Genomic DNA, 17,940 nt, shown 5'->3' with positions numbered 1-17,940 from the left:
AAAAAATAGCAGTATAGCACAATGATAGAAACAAACACAACACAAGGCGCATGCATATCAACCCAATAGTCGACGAATTTAATTTAATAAAAGGTAGTAATATTGATGCCAAGTCTTCAGGCGCTGACCAATGCTCCACGAAGCTATATATCACAAATTAGTGCTAAGAAATAAAAAAAATTGACGCCACAAAAAACAACAGAGACATAACCAAAAATAGAACAAGCAAAATTGACAGAAGACAATATAAAATAATAAAATTCCCCAAGTGAAAGCTTTCGTACATAGTAGGGCAAAAAAAAGCTAGAAACCTACTAAGAAAAGACAAACATCATGATCATCAGATGAGATAAGAAACAGCAGAAAATACTGAAACAGATTACAGATCCAAACCATCCTCGGCCTAAGCCTTGGATAACAGCAGTCGATTCTCGAGCCTAGCTCCACAAAGTAGGGTGGACCCCACCACACAACCCACAGGATTGATTGAAAGTGTGGCAAAGCTCCACCCAACTAATCGTGGAATTACACACACAACAAAATACGCAACTGATCCATCAAGTTCATAAGCTAAACTATATATACAAAACCCAAAAAAATTGACGCCACAAAAAACAACAGAGACATAACCAAAAATAGAACAAGCAAAATTGACAGAAGACAATATAAAATAATAAAATTCCCCAAGTGAAAGCTTTCGTACATAGTAGGGCAAAAAAAAGCTAGAAACCTACTAAGAAAAGACAAACATCATGATCATCAGATGAGATAAGAAACAGCAGAAAATACTGAAACAGATTACAGATCCAAACCATCCTCGGCCTAAGCCTTGGATAACAGCAGTCGATTCTCGAGCCTAGCTCCACAAAGTAGGGTGGACCCCACCACACAACCCACAGGATTGATTGAAAGTGTGGCAAAGCTCCACCCAACTAATCGTGGAATTACACACACAACAAAATACGCAACTGATCCATCAAGTTCATAAGCTAAACTATATATACAAAACCCAAAAAAAAAAAACTAATAATAGTTAGAGTGTGTAGTAGTTGGCTTGAAAAGAAGTTTCCCCATTGTCTTTTGATTTCCTTTGGTTACACCATCCCGAGGTGGACTGAAAGAAACTGGCAAAACATCGTCAGATGAACAAGGAAAATTCATGCTCTCAAAATGACTCTCCAGTTTCTCCTTACCCTGCAAAATCAATAATCATTTCATAAATAAAATTAAATAATAATTAGTTGTAAAATGTGTATGTGGAAGAAACCATACCTGTAAGCGTGCGGCAACAACTTGACGTATTTTGCGGGAAAGAAACAACTCCCATTTCCTATCCGATGCTGTCAACAGAAATTTCCATGCTGCCGTTGCCTTTGTAAAATTCACAAACGCATATCCCTTATTCAACCCGCTTCTGCAAATTATTCATTTCATTAACAACTTTCATATTATTATGCGTTTTGTCTTATGCAATTAGAAGACCTACCTGAAATCTATTGGCAAATAAACGAAATCAAAGGCAAACGTGTTTTCTTCTCCATTCTCTTCCTCTTTAGCATTTTCCACCATGCAATGATTCTCCAAGTACATCACCAACATATCTCGACTGTAATCCAAAAATTAATAATGCGCTCAAATAAAAAGTAACAACGTTGTAATAATTATGTGAAAATAAAATAAAAAAATAATAATGATTTGTACAAGTCTTAAATTTTACAAGCAGTTTGAAAAGGTAAAGTAAATGAAATTTAATACACCCATACAATGAAGGAGAATATGAAAGGGATATTATTAATTAAAGCATTAAATAAGAAGAAAAAAAAAAAAAAACTTACGTATACTTGCTAGGAATGTTTTTGATCATAACAGTTGTTTGATTTCCATCAGGACGCACGGGGACCACAGGAAAATTTCGATTATTCTTATGATGATCATGAAAAGCCCTAAAGTAAGTGTCACCAACATTTCTTCCATAATGGTGATTCTTTCTCAAACGATGATCAAATTTCTTATCCTTTTCAGCAACATTTTTCAATCCCTTCCTCCCACACTCATAACCATGGAATCTCAACCCATGATCAGAACGACGACGTTCCACAACCACATCCTTTTTCAGCTCTTGTTTTTCCAAAGCAGCAGAGTGGTGAAAAGGAGAGAGTTTATGTTGTGATTGTGAGAAAGGAAAAGTGTGGTTAGGGTGAAAGTGGAAGTAAAAAGAAGATGGATGAAAAGCATGTTTAGTGTTGGTGGGGTAAAAGTAAAAATGAGGTTGTCGAGGAAAAGGAGCGTAGTGGTAGTTATGAGGAGGTTGAAGTTTGTTGAGTTTGTTAGGGAAGAACTCAGGAGCTTGAGCGTTTAAACAAGTTTCAAGTGTGGAGGAAGTAGCCATGGTAAAACTAGTTGAGTAAGGAGAACAATGAAATGGAGTAGCACGTTAATTATAGAAGTGATGGTTAGTAGTTATATAGTATTATAATCCATTCTTCTAAACCAATATATTCTTACTTAGTACTAATACTCTAGATTACATTCATTCTTTACAAATCAATAATTAATAATATATTAAATTTTAAAAGTATATTTAAATACAAATCATTTTCTGTAAATGTATTTCGTGAATGTCCTTTAAAGATTTTGTACATTTATCAAAAAATGAGATAGTTATAATAAATAAAAAGTATTTTAAATACGAAGAATAGATATAAAGTTTAATTATTGTGTATTATCAATATAAAAAAATTTATATAGTTGAATTAAACTTTCATTCAAGGGCAATATTGATATAAAGACATTTTTCAAATTTTAAGATTTTTTTTAAATAATAAGCACACATAGCACTGGTATTAATATTTTTGAAAAATGGTGAATAGAAGTTAAAAAGTCAGAGATAAATTAAGCATTTTAAAAAATCTTGGAGTCTGTGTATTTAAAGCTTGAAATTTTGAAAAAAAATACTTTCTCTAATGTCATTTATAAGAAGAAAAATTAAAAAGACACCAATATAGATTATTTATTTATTATTTTTATAAATATATTTCTCATAAAAAATGTAAGACATTAAATACATTAATTAATATTAAAATAATAAATATTAAATAAAAATAAATAAATTATTTAAATAAGTAATGCATCTTAAAATTCACAAATTCTTATTATAACTGAGACCAAAAAGAAAATTCAAATATTTTATTATATTTGAGATTGAATGTAGTAATATTTTTTCTATAAATTTTTTTCTCCTTTCCTCTATTTATCTCTTCCCAAAAAAATTTCACAACCAATTGCTAAGATGACAAAATACCCTGATTCATTTGTTGAATCTATATTCTTGTTTTTTTTCATAATATAAATTTAGAGGAAAGAAAATGTTACTCCAATCTCAAATTTATATTCTTGTTGAGAGGATTTAAATAAAGTGTTTTAAGTTTTTTATATATTCATGAAAAGATGCATTGAATAATAAGTTCGAGACTGTAAATTAATTGTAAAGTCAAAAGCTCTAATTCATAGATTCACATTAGAAATTATTTTAATTATATTGAGACACGTTTTAACATATTAAAATATGTTTACACTTCTAGACGTCGTCAACCCAAAGTTTAATTTAGTCAAGTATAAGTTATAGGCCTTCAAATATAATTACCTTTTTAATGTATATTTAGACTTAAAAAGTAAGTCACAAATATATTTAAAAAATACATCCATTAATATGTTTAATTAAAATTATAATAAAATATTAATATAAAAATTAAGAAGACCTACTTTTTTATTAACTCCATATTTCGGAGTTTATTTAAGTGTGGATGAGTATTGGACCAATCTTACTTCTAAAATTAATTTTATCTTATTTTGAAAGAAAACTAAATACATCATCAGTTCATCTTTGGTAAAATTAAGTTTGCCTTGTCCTAAATAAATTTGTTAATTTACTGCAAAAGTGAATGTACTAATTTTAATTAAAATCAATCATAAAAATAACTTCAATTCTGTTATATATTTAATTTTACAATGTAATAATATAATTACACTTAATTATTTAAATTTTATCATATTAATCAAGTAACAAAAATGTACCGTAATAAAAGTTTAAACATATTAAGTATAGTCTACAATTTTAAAATTAATTTTACGTCATCATAAGATTTAACAAAAACATACGTGAACTTATTTGAAATAATGTTAAATTAATTAATAAACGGTATTTTTCCTATACAATGCATAACGCTTTTAAAATCACGCAATTTAAAAGAAAAACTAGTAGTTTTCAACATTGCTAAACTTGTAAAATTAATATTGTTGCAATTATTGAGTCAAAAAATATAATACTGAATTTATTTAAATTAATAAATAATTAATATTTATATAAATAACTATTATAAAATTCTATTTGAGTTAACAAGTATTTTAATTTTTGAAAATATAATAGTTAGTCTCTGAAATTTGTAAAAATAGAGTAATAATTTAATCTCTTTATTAAATTGAGTAATATTAGTTAATTTAATATTTTTAAAATTTATACCAAATTTTAAAAGTTATATATTTGTTTTGTTTTATACAATAAAAATAAATTAATATATTATATATATTTTTTATTGATATTGACGAAGTAAAAATGTTTCTAAACGCTTTTATAGATATATATTGAGAGAGAGAAAAAATTTATTTGTGTTGTACTGAATTAGTAGAAGAAAGAAATAAAATTAAAATATGTGTTGAATAAAAATTTTGCTTCCAAGAATTTGAAATATTTAAATATAATAATCATTTTTTATGGATATTTCATTTAAAAAATACTATTTTGATGGTGGAACTGCTGATTGATATCATTCTTGAATTTAAAGTTTATATACTATCAAAATAAAATTCTCTTGTTATCAAATAAAAATTTATTGTTTTGTCGAATCACATTATTTTTATCTGATTATTTTGAAATTAATTTTATAATTTGATAAATAAAAATGAGTATTTTGATTTGTTAAAAAAAGGAAGATAATGTTGTCTCTAAGACGTGGTATGAAGTAGAAGTAGGAAAGGGTATGGTTGGCGGTAGAAGAAAAGAAAGGATAGAAAAGAAAGATGAACTGCGATAATAATGATTACGAATTTACGGTGATTGACGCTAACATTTAATGCATGGATTTGCTGAACATATAAACAATTACAGTGAATACCTAAACTCATGCTCTGACACCTTTGCCGAATGTTTCACTCTCCTATGCTACACTGAGGGACTATTTACAATCTTCAACCCAATATCTATTCTACTCTTAAAAAACCAAACTGTATGATTTATTTTATTTTTTTATTAATATTTATATGTTAAGTAAATTAAATTCTTTTTTATTTGTATAGTTTTTTTAATTTAATTCTTTTAAATTTCAGAAATTAATTTTATAATTTTTTTTAATATCAATCACAAAATTCAAAGTTTTATTTTATTTCGTTATACCATTAAAAGAAAACATTATCTATCTCACTCATAATTCATTCATTTTTTTGTCATTGTCATCTTAGTGTGACGGAGAGAAAAAACTTTGATTATGAAATATTAATTAAATGTAAAACTTAAATTTTTTATAATAAATTTAATTTAAAATATGATTAAATTTATTCACAGATAATATATTATTAGATTATTGATGATTTAATTTGATATTCAGTCCTACGAATATCTTATTACAAAGTTTATTTCACTTCATTTTCAAAAAATTATAATTATATTTATTTAATTTTCTGAAATCAGTAAAAAATATTATATTTAAAAAAAATCATTGAAATTTGTTTATGAGAATAAAAAAAGTTATTTCAATTTGATTGAATGGTATTTTATGAATTATATAAATAAATATAGTGTAATTATTTAAATTATATGTAGTGCTACAATCATTAAAGTTCTTGTCCCAATAAGATATGATGAGCTAAATTTTAAATTACGAATTGTATAGGGTGGGAATAGGCTAGGGCGAGTTCGGATTTGATAGGCGTGAGTCTCGCTTATCAAAAAATTTAAGGCTTGAGTCTAACATGTTAGGTTTGAGTCAGACTTTAATAGAAGTCTGGTATGTTACTATGTTAGTCTATTTAAAGCCAATTTCATTTTAACATTATTCAACAAGTAATCAAACATATCTTTAAATATATTAACAAGTTAATATGTCAATAAAATGAAAATTTATTTTGATATTTAACATCACATTTTGAATAATATGACTTTGTATACATTATACTTAAATTATATTATACAATAATATATTTAAATATGTCAAAAACTAAATAAAGTTAATATGCGTAAATTACTAAAAGTTGAATATATAAAAAAAAAATTAATACAATAATTAATGTAGTAAAAAAAATATTATTTATATTTATTTTAATAGGCCGACCTGAAAGGCTTATTATGTGGCCTGACATTTTTAACTAAATAGGTTTTTTTTAGAAGTTTGGTCTTATCTATTTAAGAAACAAGTCTGGTATAGCATGAGCTTGACGTAGTCTAGGTCACAGGTCTCTGTTGGTCGACCTGACTTATTCTCATATCTAGTATTGTATAACAGAATTGATATAAAATTTAAATATTCCGACCATGATCAAATATAACAAATTTTATATAAAATTTGAATCTTTCAATCATAATCACACGAACACTAAATCAATATTTACATGAATGTATGTATACATGAAGTTTTTACTTCATCCGATTCAATTTATCATTTTCACTCTAATTTGTATGCAATAAATCCTCAATCTAACATTAGATTTTCATGCACGCAGACATTTACAAGACAAAAAAAAAAAAAAAAAAAAAAACAAATCTTCACATGTTATAACTACGTTGATATAATCTTTTAAACCACGCTAGGATTTTTCAATTACGATATAAAATCCTAATGTAATCTTTTTACTCTAATTTGAAATTGGGTCTATAAGTCCAATTACGCATCCAAATTGTATATTAGCTAGGATTTTCATGAACACTAGTATCAGCTGTCTGCAACTGAACGTTGTTAAATTTTTTAGTTCAAAACATATCTTATAAATAAAACGATTAGTTGAATATAATATGAATAATTATGACATGTTATTTTAAATTGTAGATTAAACTTAATAATTACATAAATATATTAAAACGAAATTAAGTGTTTTGCACAAATATGAAAATAAATTATATAACGATGAAACATACACAATCAAATAATGATGAAATAAAGATAAATGTTAAGCCAGCCTTAAAAAAAAGTTGATCAAAAGTACATAAATATTTGAATTAATAATTGTTAATAAACTTATAAATTTACGGTATGATGAAAGATTTTACGAAAGTTGTGTGTCATATACAAAAGTAACTTCATATGTATTTCTAAAACATGGAACCAAATTATTTTGATTAATTATCACGAATTTAAAACGAATTTGATTTTCCTTTAAGTCAATGTGTATAATATGAAAACGAATAACAAAAAGAATTATTTAATTCTGTTTGTTATGAGATATAAAGAAAAAAATAGAATAAAATACATCATCAATACTTACCTAATCATGATTTGCAGGTTGTGTATTCAGATTGAGTAACGTCAAAAAAACATACACCCAATTAGGTATCGGTCTCTTGACCGAGTGAATATCACCATATGAACAAACATACTAAGTTTAATTAATAAATTATGACAAGCAATTGTCTCGTGTATGATTTTTCATAGTTATTATGTTATAATTGTTCTCATTTTTATTTATCAGTATTAATAAAACATTAATTTTAACTAATTATTTAACAACAAATATTGAATGGTGCATACTTTTAATACTAAATATTTGTCATTTATTTCATGCTTTTTAGATTTTTCAACGAAAAAAAAATGTGTCTTGTATGTATTAGTTACAAACATATTGTCTCAGGTTTTGTTTCTTCATAAATTGAGCAACAATAAATATATGTCGTGTGTTTTTCTAATATCGATTATAAATATTGGTCTTTAATATTTTTTTATATTTATTAATGACAACTATTTATTTCGTATTTTGTATATCAGTGACAAGTATTTGTCTCATTTTTTTTATATTTCATTCTATGACAAATTTTTGTTCCGATGTTTTTTATATTTATCCATAATAAATATTTTTCCTATGTTGCTTTTATGTATCAATGATAAATATGTGTTCCATATTTTTTAATATTTATCAATGACATATATGTGTCTTGTATTTTATTTATGTATCAATAACATATATTTGATCTATATTTTTTATATTTATCAGTAGTAAATATCTATTTTCGTATTTTTTATATTTTTTAGTGAAATATTTATTTTGTATTTTTTTTAATATTTACTTATTAGAAATATTTGTCTTGTATTGTTTTTATGTATCGATGATAAATATTAGTTATATTTTTATATATATATATATATATATATATATATTTATCTATTATAAATATGTATCTCATATTTTTTTTATATGTATCGATGATAAGTGTTTATCCTGTAATTATAATTTATTTTATCATTGACAAATAAGTGTCATATATTTTGTATGTATGAATAACAAATATTTATCACATGTTGTTTTATGTTTATTAGTGGTAAATATGTGTCTCGTTTTTATTTATTTGTATTTATCATTGTTAAATATATGTGCCATATATACATATATATTTTTTTATCAATAACGTATATTTGTCCAATATTTTTATATTTATCAGCGATAAATATTTATCTTGTATTTTTTTATATTTATCAGTGATATTTGTGATAAATATTTGTCATATACTATTTTTATGTATCAATGATAAATATTTATTTCATGTTTTTTATATTTACTGATCATAGATGATTTTTCCATTTTTTTATATTTATCATTGATAAATGTTTATCTCGTGATTTTTTAAAAGTTATCGATGTAAAATATGTGTCTCGTATTTATCCGACATTATTTTATGTTTCTTAGACACATATTTTTTTGACTTTATTTTATATTTATTAGTAATAAATATTTGTTACGTGTTTTTTTATATTTACAAGTGATAAATATCTATCTCATGTTGTTATATTTTATGTTTTTTTTTTTATATTTATGACAAATATTTATTCAATATAAAAGATATATGTCCCGCATTTCTATATTTGTCGGTTATAATTCTTTTCCATATTTTTTATATTTTTTTAAGGATAAATATTAATCTCGTTATTTTTTTATATAAATTTATCAGTAAAAAATGTGTGTCTCTTATTTTTTTTTTATGTATCCAAGACAAGTATTTGTTTAATATTTTCAATATTCATTAGTAATAAATAGTTGCTTCGTATTTTTAAAAATTTATCGGCGACAAATATATGTTATGTACTTTTATATCAATATTTTATATTTCTCTCTTTTTATTTATATATAGAAAACTTATATTTGTCTGATATTTTGATATCTATCAATGATAAATATTTATTTTGTAATATTTTATATTTATCATTATAAATATTTATCCCATGTTTTTAATATATACATGTGTGACAAATATTTGTCTCGTTTTTATACATATTGGTTCCAAATATTTTTTATATTTTTATGATTGGTAAATATTTATCTATTGATTTATTTTTAATTTATCAATAAAAAATATGTGTTCCGTATTTTTTTTATGTACTACTTATAAATATTTGTCTGATATTTTTTTTTTATGTTTATTAGTGATAACTATTTGTTTGCATTTTTTTTACATTTAACGATGACAAATATATGTCATATATATATATATATTTTGTATATATCGATAACATATATTTGTCTAAAGTTTTTATATTTATTTCATAATTTTTTTTATATTTATCAATTATACAAATTTATCCCATGCTTTTAATATGTACATTTGTGAAAAATATTTGTCTCATATTGTTTTTTTGTATCAATGATAAATATTTATTATGTATTTTTATATTTATCAATTACAAATAATTTGTTCATATTTTTTTAAAAAATTGTCGATAAAAAATGTGTCTAATATTTTTTTTTTATGTGTGATGAACAAATAATTTTTCAATATTTTTTATATTTATTAATGATAAATATTTGCATCATTTTTTTTTTAATATTATCGGTGACATATGTGTTTTGTATTTTTTTATAGGTGCATAACCTATATTTATGTTTTATTTGTTATATTTAACGATGATAAATATATATTTTATTATATTTTTACATTTTCAATTTTAAATTTTATTAACTTCTATTGTATAAAGTTTCTCTCATTTTATTTTTCTTTTTTAAAAAATAAATCATAGACTCTTATATTATATTAAAATATTATAAAATAAATTTTGTTATTACATAATCTATCTATTGTTATATTATTATTTTTCCTTAAATCAATCAGGGACTCTTATATTAAAATTATAAAACTTAATATTAACATATTATAAAGTAAATTTAATTATTGATACATAAAAAATATAAAAATTATATATAATTTTTTATTTATTTATTTGCCTCCACAAATGATTGATTAGAATGCTTCGTTCATCATTTTTCGATGCAATATACTTGAGCACCGCGCAGTCTCTTAGTTATTTCTGCTCATTCATTGCTCAACACATATCACACTCGATGCAACTTTCGTTTAACTAGACACTTATTTTTCAATGCAATAAATTAATCGTTTAATAATTAATTCATTTATAAAAAAAAATATTTTAAAATAAATAATTTTTTTAATTTTCAAATCACATTTTTCATTGTACTATTAATAAATGTTATTTATATAATTTTTATTATAATATTTTTTTAATTTTTTAGTTATATAATTTAATTAATATTATTTATATTATTTTTGATACAATATATTTATTACACTGATAATATAGTAATAGTTAAAAAGAATAATTTAATAAAAATAATATTATCTCATTTTCATTTATATTTTTTTAATATATATAAAATGATGAAATGTTTTAATTATTTTAAAACACATTTAGTGATTTTTATCATTTCAATCTTGATAAGACATTTTTTACTTGATTGTCGTGTTAGTGACATGACTGACATATTTGGTATGTTCTAAAGGCGACATAAGAAAACATTGTTATAAAATATCCATGTTATACAAAGAGTTATAACAATTAATCTGATTAATATTGTCTAACACAACACTGGGCTGTCCATAAGATTTTGAATGTCATTAATTTGGTGTCCTATGGGATGTGGTAGTGACTTGTTATTCATGCTAGGGGCTTGATTGACTGCACTGTTTGGCTTGATTTTCTTGCTGTTGATATGTTCTCATTGCAGCACCTTTTTCAAGTTTTACAAGGAGTTAACAAATTAACCAATCACAATAAACCTTATTAATATTTTCTTAAATTACACTCTACAAAACAAGAAAAACAATGTTTCTTATCCAAAGAAGTTTACTTTTCAATAAAAGACAACTTTTGGAAAGCTTTCATATTATGCACACACTTTCAGTATTATCTTCTAATAGTTGTAGTTTATGGATTTTTTTTATCTATTACACAAACGGTGAAGGTTTTGTATTTTATTATTATTATTATTATTATTATTATTATTATTATTATTATTATTATTTATAATAGCTAATTTCTATTAAGTTACATAATTTTTTCAAAGATTAAGGAAACAGAAATCATCATCTTCTAAACATCATCTTCCACGAAAGTTTTCATTTTAAGGAAAGAACATTTTGAATGACAAAATGATCTTCAAACAACATCAGCAAGTTCAGATGGTCTCCTTGTCACCTTGACCTCACAAAACAGGTGGGGGGTGTAATTAGGCCAAGAGTTTTCACAAAATATTTTGTTGATCACCTTTTATAGCCAACAATGCAGTTCCATAAGCAGCTTCTGTTTGACTTGCACGACTCACAGGTAAACCAAGCACCCTCTCTCGTATCTTTGTCCACTTCTCATTTTTTGCTCCTCCACCGGCTGTGAAAACTTGATCTACCTCGGTTGCACCTAGCTCCTTTAGCAATCCATATCCCTTTGCCTAAAATACCATTCAAGAGTGCTTCATATTAGGCTCTAGTGGATGAGTGCATTCTATGAAGCACTGACACGGACTCATACACAACACTGACACTAATACATCAATACCGATAATAATTTAAAAAATAAAAATAATTGAATGTAAAATGTGTTGGTATTGTACCGGTGTTAGGCACAAACATGTGTCGAACACCGAATACGCCTTCAATTTGAGGCGTTGGTGCTACCCAAAGGATAAAAGCAATAAATTATGAAACACAGTCTAAAATATGTCAATAAGATTTTTACCTCTATACGTGCAATCGATTCCAAAATCCCATGCAAGTATTCAACATCATTTTCTGGACGTGGAAGTAGCCTGCCCAAAAAATTAAATTTCATCAGTTACTCCTAATATGCAAAGTAAAATGAGACTTGGTTGGTGGTCACACACGAACACATGAGTTTGCTTTGATTATGGTATGGTGTTACTTCTGTTACATCTAGCAGAACCAAATTTGGCTTTGTCACTCAAACTTAAATGAACCAACACTAAATATGATTCTTTATATGGAACTTGATATGTACTTTCTCCTTACTAAAATTGGCTAAGTCATCAACCGTAATAAAGACACAAGGAAATGTCAAAGAGTGTCCTTGGGGACCCTTGTTAGGGATTGAAAAATAGAAAGTATTAAATGAAAAGTAATGTTTTCAAAAGCTCCTAATAAATACTGTACTTTTTATTGAAGATTCTCTATTTGTTAATTTCTTAACAGTGCCTTGAGCAAGACCGACAAGAAACCATGAACAATGTAGTAATATTCTAATGACAGTCAAGTCATGTGTTGTAGTGCAATTAAATGCATTCTGATTATACTTACTTAAGAAGTGCCCCATCAAGAACGAACTTGCATTTATGGAACATGTAATGACTAAGCATTGCATATTTCAACAATGTCAGAAATTAATAATGCTTGGCTATTTCAGTCTCATAGTGCTTTTCTTACAAACTGGAGATTTTGGAGGCCATTCTCATTAACTAACTTTTGATCCTTCACAGGATGATTTGTAACCTTAATGAAATGGCAGAGAAGATAGTATTCTTGAAACAAAAGGAATTGCTGGTTCTGAAAGCCTACCATTGACAATGACATGATTTCAAATTTATTTGAAAATCTAATTTAAAATAAATCTAGAATTAAATAAAATTATAAAGAAGATTACATAAAAGCTAAATTGAAATTGAATTCCAAAAAATGGACCGTTCCAATAGAAAGTAGAAAGGATTCAGTACCTTGGAGCTAAATCTGGATCTGCAACCGGAAATCTTTCACCAGCTTTTGGCAGAGGATAGTAGTCCAGAAGAGAGATTTGCGAGGGATCGATTTGTTCACTCAGTTTCTCTAGTTGATCATCAGTGAATAGCTGTCTAAGAACAACTCCACCAGTGTTTGAAGCACCACCAACAAGCCATTTATCATCGAGGCGATGGCTATACACCCCAAACCGAGAATCTTCAATTCTTGTGTTGCTTAATAGTTTGATAGCAAGTGTTGAACCCAATGAAGTGACCTAAACAAGCATTTTGAGAAACACATTGAGTCATAAAAAGCTAATGTGGTTGCATATATAAAGTAACATGATCTTGTAATGGTGTAGTAGAAAGACTTCAGTGCAAAATTATAATGGAAGCACATAAAAATTTCCATTGTTGAAGCTATACATTATTTTTGGATGAACTGAACATGAAATGTGAAAAAAAATTGAATCCATGATTCTAAGTTATCTTTCTAAATTTCATAATTTGTTTATCAGGAGAAATAACATGAATAAATAACTAACATGGGATAAGTTTAATAAGAAATTACAGCTTCTCCAGGTTGAGTAGCCTGAGCTGCAAGAAATGCAGCTATACTATCAGTGGTTCCGGTGCATACAACACAGTCCTTCTGAAAACCTGAAAGGACATGTACTATGTATATGATTTTCAATTTCATAGCAGCAAAAGTTTTAACCAGGAAGTTAAGGAAAATCCAATTCCATTACATCACAACAATAAATAAGACCAGAAAGTTGTGTTATTTGTGCATCAATTTTATCGGTGGCCCGGACCAGTTGGAAAAGCAGTGTGCCTCAACTCTCAAGAAGACACTTATCCAAAGAGAGAAGAATATTGACATAATGTTGCACAGTTCAAATTTGAAAGAGAACTTTATAACCATATCAATAAGCATTAGCCCTAAAAACTGTGGTTGGAACCTAACAATTTAAATTTAATATTGTTTTTCTGAATTGTAACATCCTGAACTACTTTAAGGATCGTCGACTCTCCCCACAAACCAACACATTACACATGTATTCTCCAGGTGTTATGTCCTCACTCACATACTTTTTGGAAAAGTGTTGCTTGGTACAGATTCTCATACAACTGCGATTCATATAATTGAAGAAAACTTACCAAATTTATTTCTAAGTTCTTCTTTTAAACAAGCAATTGGAGTTCCTGGGGCAACAACTGAAGGCAAAAGATTATAATATGGTTGACAAACTAGCCACGATGGATATGAGTCCACTTCAGGATCGTATCCAACCTGCCAAGACATAAAACAATTGATTAATTTTCCAACTCAGATAATCGCAATAGAAACATAATTATCCTAGCTATAAAAAACAGATAATATGTTAGAGCTAATTAAATTATGCCTTTAGAGCATTATTATAATCTGAAACTCCAAGTTTTCCATGAAGAAGCCACAAAAGCCAATCTGCTTGGTGCAACAACAGAGCTGATTTTTTGTTTGAACCGTCACGATTCCACCACGAGACGAGCTTACACAGAGTGGACGGCGCAGAGCATACTGTATGATTTGGAGGGGCAATGGATTTAACAGCAGGTAGTGCTTCAGGACAACTCTCATTATAAAGAAAAGGTCTCCACAATGGTTCTCCTGTGTCACTGCAGTATCAGATTAACATTCCCACTTCAGAATCAGAATTCATATACAATCTTAATTAAGTTAAAACACACACGTATAAAATTGATTCTTTACCTATCAACAATGATAGTAGTTGCAGATGTGCCATCAATAGAAATGGACACAATGTGTTTGCGAATGTTAAGTGGGATATCTTCAAGCAACAAAAAAAGTGTCTCCTTCCATGAGCGTACCCAATCACGTGACTCTCCATTCTTTCTAGACAAGAGAAACACAAACCTCAGCATACTTTGGTACATTTAATTTAGTCCGCGAAATTGTAGAATGTTGTCAACTTAACGAAATTCCAAAATAATCTCTAAATTTGAAAATTGTCGATCACATTGGTCCCTAGCACCGTGACAAACACCAAGTTTAATTGACCAGTCGAAAAAGGACTACTAATTTCGATTTCAGGAACTATTTTGAACTATGAATTGTTTTAGAGATAAAATTGACAAGCATTATAATTTCATGGACTGAATTGATGATTTAAGTGTACGTTTGGATCAGCTTCAACAAAATCACGGTGTCACCGTGATTTTGACAAATTAACTGGCACTGCTCATCCAAACTTACACAAAATACAATTACAATAACTAATTAATAGTTGCATCGAGAAAAGTGTGAAACTCCAATTATTGAGATATGAAATTAAGAAAAAGTGAGCAAAAATGAAATTAAAGAGGGAATTAAAATGCTACCGAGTATAGAGGATAGTGTCTCTTAGCTTCGGCTTGAATTGTGCCAAGGTTGTTGACAATGGCAAACCTGGCACCGGAAGTGCCAAAGTCCAAACCGAGATAGAGTCTTTCACTTGCTCCCACACTCACTTCTGATCGCTTCTTATTATTTCCGTTTCTCATATTCATTGATAAAACCCTTCGTTTATTACATATTAATAAACCGTTTCCTGGTAGGAATAATAGTATATATGAAAGTATTATTGCTATTGGAGTCTACTGTGGAAGATAATGATAAAAATAAATAAAAAAGAGTGGTTGCTTTACATTTCATACCAAATTTTGGAGTATATGTCAAAGATGATAAAATGGTGCTTGCTGGGTGGCTCATTTTCCCCGTAGGAAAGTAACAAGGATAGAGAACTGGACTGATATAGATCAACTAATTTAAGCTGAGGTTAAAGAATTTGAGGTTGTGAGTTTAAATTTAAATAAAAAATGCTACCATATTATTACAACTTTGTCGATTTAGTGGGATTTTACATGAATGAGTTTTAATTTCTATCAAATTTTAAATATTATCATTTTTTTCTTCGCTTTTTAATCTTTACAGTATTTTTTTAATAATATTTTTAGTCTATATACAATTAAAATGATTGACGGCTTTTTATTTAAATGACATCAAATTTTCCACATGCACTTTTATATCTTATGATTGCAGTCTTATTATATTATAGGTCTAGATTTATGTTATTTTGAGATCTATAATTTTATGTCACTTAAAAATATTTAGTCAATCCTTTATTAAAATTTTCAATTGTTTTGTAAGAGAGGTATTAAAATTTCCAATTGTTTTGTTGGAGAGGTATGTATGATATTCTAAACATGTTTTGTAAAAAAGTATTCAAATTTGAATAATACATATGACTTAACTTATGAGTTATAAAGACTTAAATTTTTGTTGAAAATTATAGTAAGTATTGAAAGTCGAAGAAATTTTTTATAAGAACTATTTCAATCTTACCGTATTTATGAAACATGTTATGTTATGCTTCATATACGAGTCATAACGGTTTAGTCTCTGATCAAAGTTAATAGATTAAAAGGTTTGTGAGTCGTTGTGAAAGTACCAAACTCTTGTTTCTCATATACAGAGTCAATGATTCAAAGTGGATTGAGAATGATGACCGGATTGGTAAAGTGGTAGGACAACAATTCGTCTACGTGGTGTAGCGATGTATGTAAATACTCTAACACTTAAGTCGCTTAGGATAGACTATGTATACCTTGACAATGTATGAACAATGATACTTATAATGATTTCAGACCTTTGCTAATATAGTAACGTAACGTTTGCATCCTCAATAAATGTTGTGCCGCAATCTCCATCTTGTATTTCCTTTTATTCGTTAGAATTAAGATCGGTGAGAGATAAATTATTCTCAAAGATGTTATACAGTGAAATTTAGTTCTTAAATGGTATTCCTAGCAAGTTAGATTGTAGTCTAATACCAAACATGAACTAAACAAAATTTTAAAAGTTTATATAGACTTAAAAATATAATTAAACATTTAGTTTTTATAATCGGGAAAAATATTTTCCACTCTTCACTTCAAACACACATATAAAAAAAGTGAATTTATCTAATTAAGTTCACTCTCAGACAAAACATGTAGTTTGAAGTACATTAAGCACATCTAGTTTTTCTAGAAATGTGGTGTAGATAATTTTCACATCCCACCATTATCTCTAGAAATGTGGCGTTGATAGTTTCATGTCCCAAAAGCATAATTTACATTCAATAAATCTGTTTTCAAAATGCATAATTTAATTTTGTTTTCGGAAATTATGTTCCAGATGATTTAAAAAAAAATTGTGGGAATTAATTACTTAAAAACAAATTTATGCATTATATAAAACAAATTTCTAAATTCATATATCCGTGTTTCGGAAATTAATTTTTAGAAAGTATTAAAGAAATCCAGATTTAAATTTTTGGAACACATCGTAACTTGGTTGTGAAAAGAAAAATCTTATATATTTTAGGTAAAAGAAATTAAAGAAACAGAAAGGAGTGTATAGAAGCAAAAGGAGGTGTATTTTGTAAATACCAAACTTTATACACAAAAAAGAGCCCATAATTATCTGCCTTTCCGCGAAGCTCTTCATGGCCCACTGGCGATAGTTGTTCTAATTTTATTTTTTTTAGTGCAAGATAAATGTTCCAATTTATTAGCATCATGAGTTGTATGAGTATATTGTTTCTTAGATAGGGTAACTAAATTCCCACACACTAAATAAGAAAGAGT

General features: G+C 26.8%; 2 protein-coding genes across 3 annotated transcripts; both read right to left on the bottom strand.

The window, feature by feature from the left end:
* Positions 1-650: 650 nt before the first annotated feature.
* LOC101501942 (uncharacterized) lies at positions 651-2,464 on the bottom strand. The gene is made up of 4 exons (XM_004507464.3): positions 1,836-2,464; positions 1,487-1,606; positions 1,273-1,414; positions 651-1,194 (listed from the first exon to the last, which is right to left on the bottom strand). Exons 1-4 carry the CDS (start codon positions 2,387-2,389, stop codon positions 1,024-1,026), a joined length of 987 nt encoding a protein of 328 aa, XP_004507521.1. The 5' UTR covers positions 2,390-2,464; the 3' UTR covers positions 651-1,023.
* A 9,147-nt stretch (positions 2,465-11,611) lies between these two features.
* LOC101492915 (D-ribulose kinase) lies at positions 11,612-16,124 on the bottom strand. 2 transcript variants are annotated; one of them, XR_001144283.3, is made up of 10 exons: positions 15,967-16,124; positions 15,652-15,860; positions 15,023-15,162; positions 14,676-14,928; positions 14,431-14,563; positions 13,841-13,929; positions 13,267-13,544; positions 12,854-13,107; positions 12,279-12,348; positions 11,921-11,991 (listed from the first exon to the last, which is right to left on the bottom strand). XR_001144283.3 is itself a non-coding variant. In XM_004507436.4 (9 exons), exons 1-9 carry the CDS (start codon positions 16,019-16,021, stop codon positions 11,788-11,790), a joined length of 1,431 nt encoding a protein of 476 aa, XP_004507493.1. In that variant the 5' UTR covers positions 16,022-16,124; the 3' UTR covers positions 11,612-11,787. The 2 variants fall into 2 exon arrangements, 1 of the variants encoding a protein (XP_004507493.1); XM_004507436.4 differs by lacking the exon at positions 12,854-13,107 and having other exon boundaries at positions 11,612-11,991.
* Positions 16,125-17,940: the final 1,816 nt, after the last annotated feature.

Source organism: Cicer arietinum, chromosome 6 (assembly GCF_000331145.2).
Source record: "Cicer arietinum cultivar CDC Frontier isolate Library 1 chromosome 6, Cicar.CDCFrontier_v2.0, whole genome shotgun sequence".
NCBI lineage: Eukaryota > Viridiplantae > Streptophyta > Magnoliopsida > Fabales > Fabaceae > Cicer > Cicer arietinum.
The sequence above is the reverse complement of the archived record's forward strand: the minus strand, read 5'-3'. Positions and strand labels throughout refer to the sequence as shown.

What these genes read in the sequence shown, in the direction of transcription:
- LOC101501942 (XM_004507464.3), bottom strand. Translation starts at nt 2,389, where the DNA reads ATGGCTACTTCCTCCACACTTGAAACTTGTTTAAACGCTCAAGCTCCT. An exon ending in AACATTCCTAGCAAGTATAC is followed by an intron (nt 1,607 to 1,835) that starts GTAAGTTTTTTT and finishes TTTGGATTACAG; the next exon opens with TCGAGATATGTTGGTGATGT. An exon ending in TATTTGCCAATAGATTTCAG is followed by an intron (nt 1,415 to 1,486) that starts GTAGGTCTTCTA and finishes AATAATTTGCAG; the next exon opens with AAGCGGGTTGAATAAGGGAT.
- LOC101492915 (XM_004507436.4), bottom strand. Translation starts at nt 16,021, where the DNA reads ATGAGCCACCCAGCAAGCACCATTTTATCATCTTTGACATATACTCCA. An exon ending in GACATATACTCCAAAATTTG is followed by an intron (nt 15,861 to 15,966) that starts GTATGAAATGTA and finishes TATTCCTACCAG; the next exon opens with GAAACGGTTTATTAATATGT. An exon ending in CTACTCAACCTGGAGAAGCT is followed by an intron (nt 13,545 to 13,840) that starts GTAATTTCTTAT and finishes ATGCTTGTTTAG; the next exon opens with GTCACTTCATTGGGTTCAAC.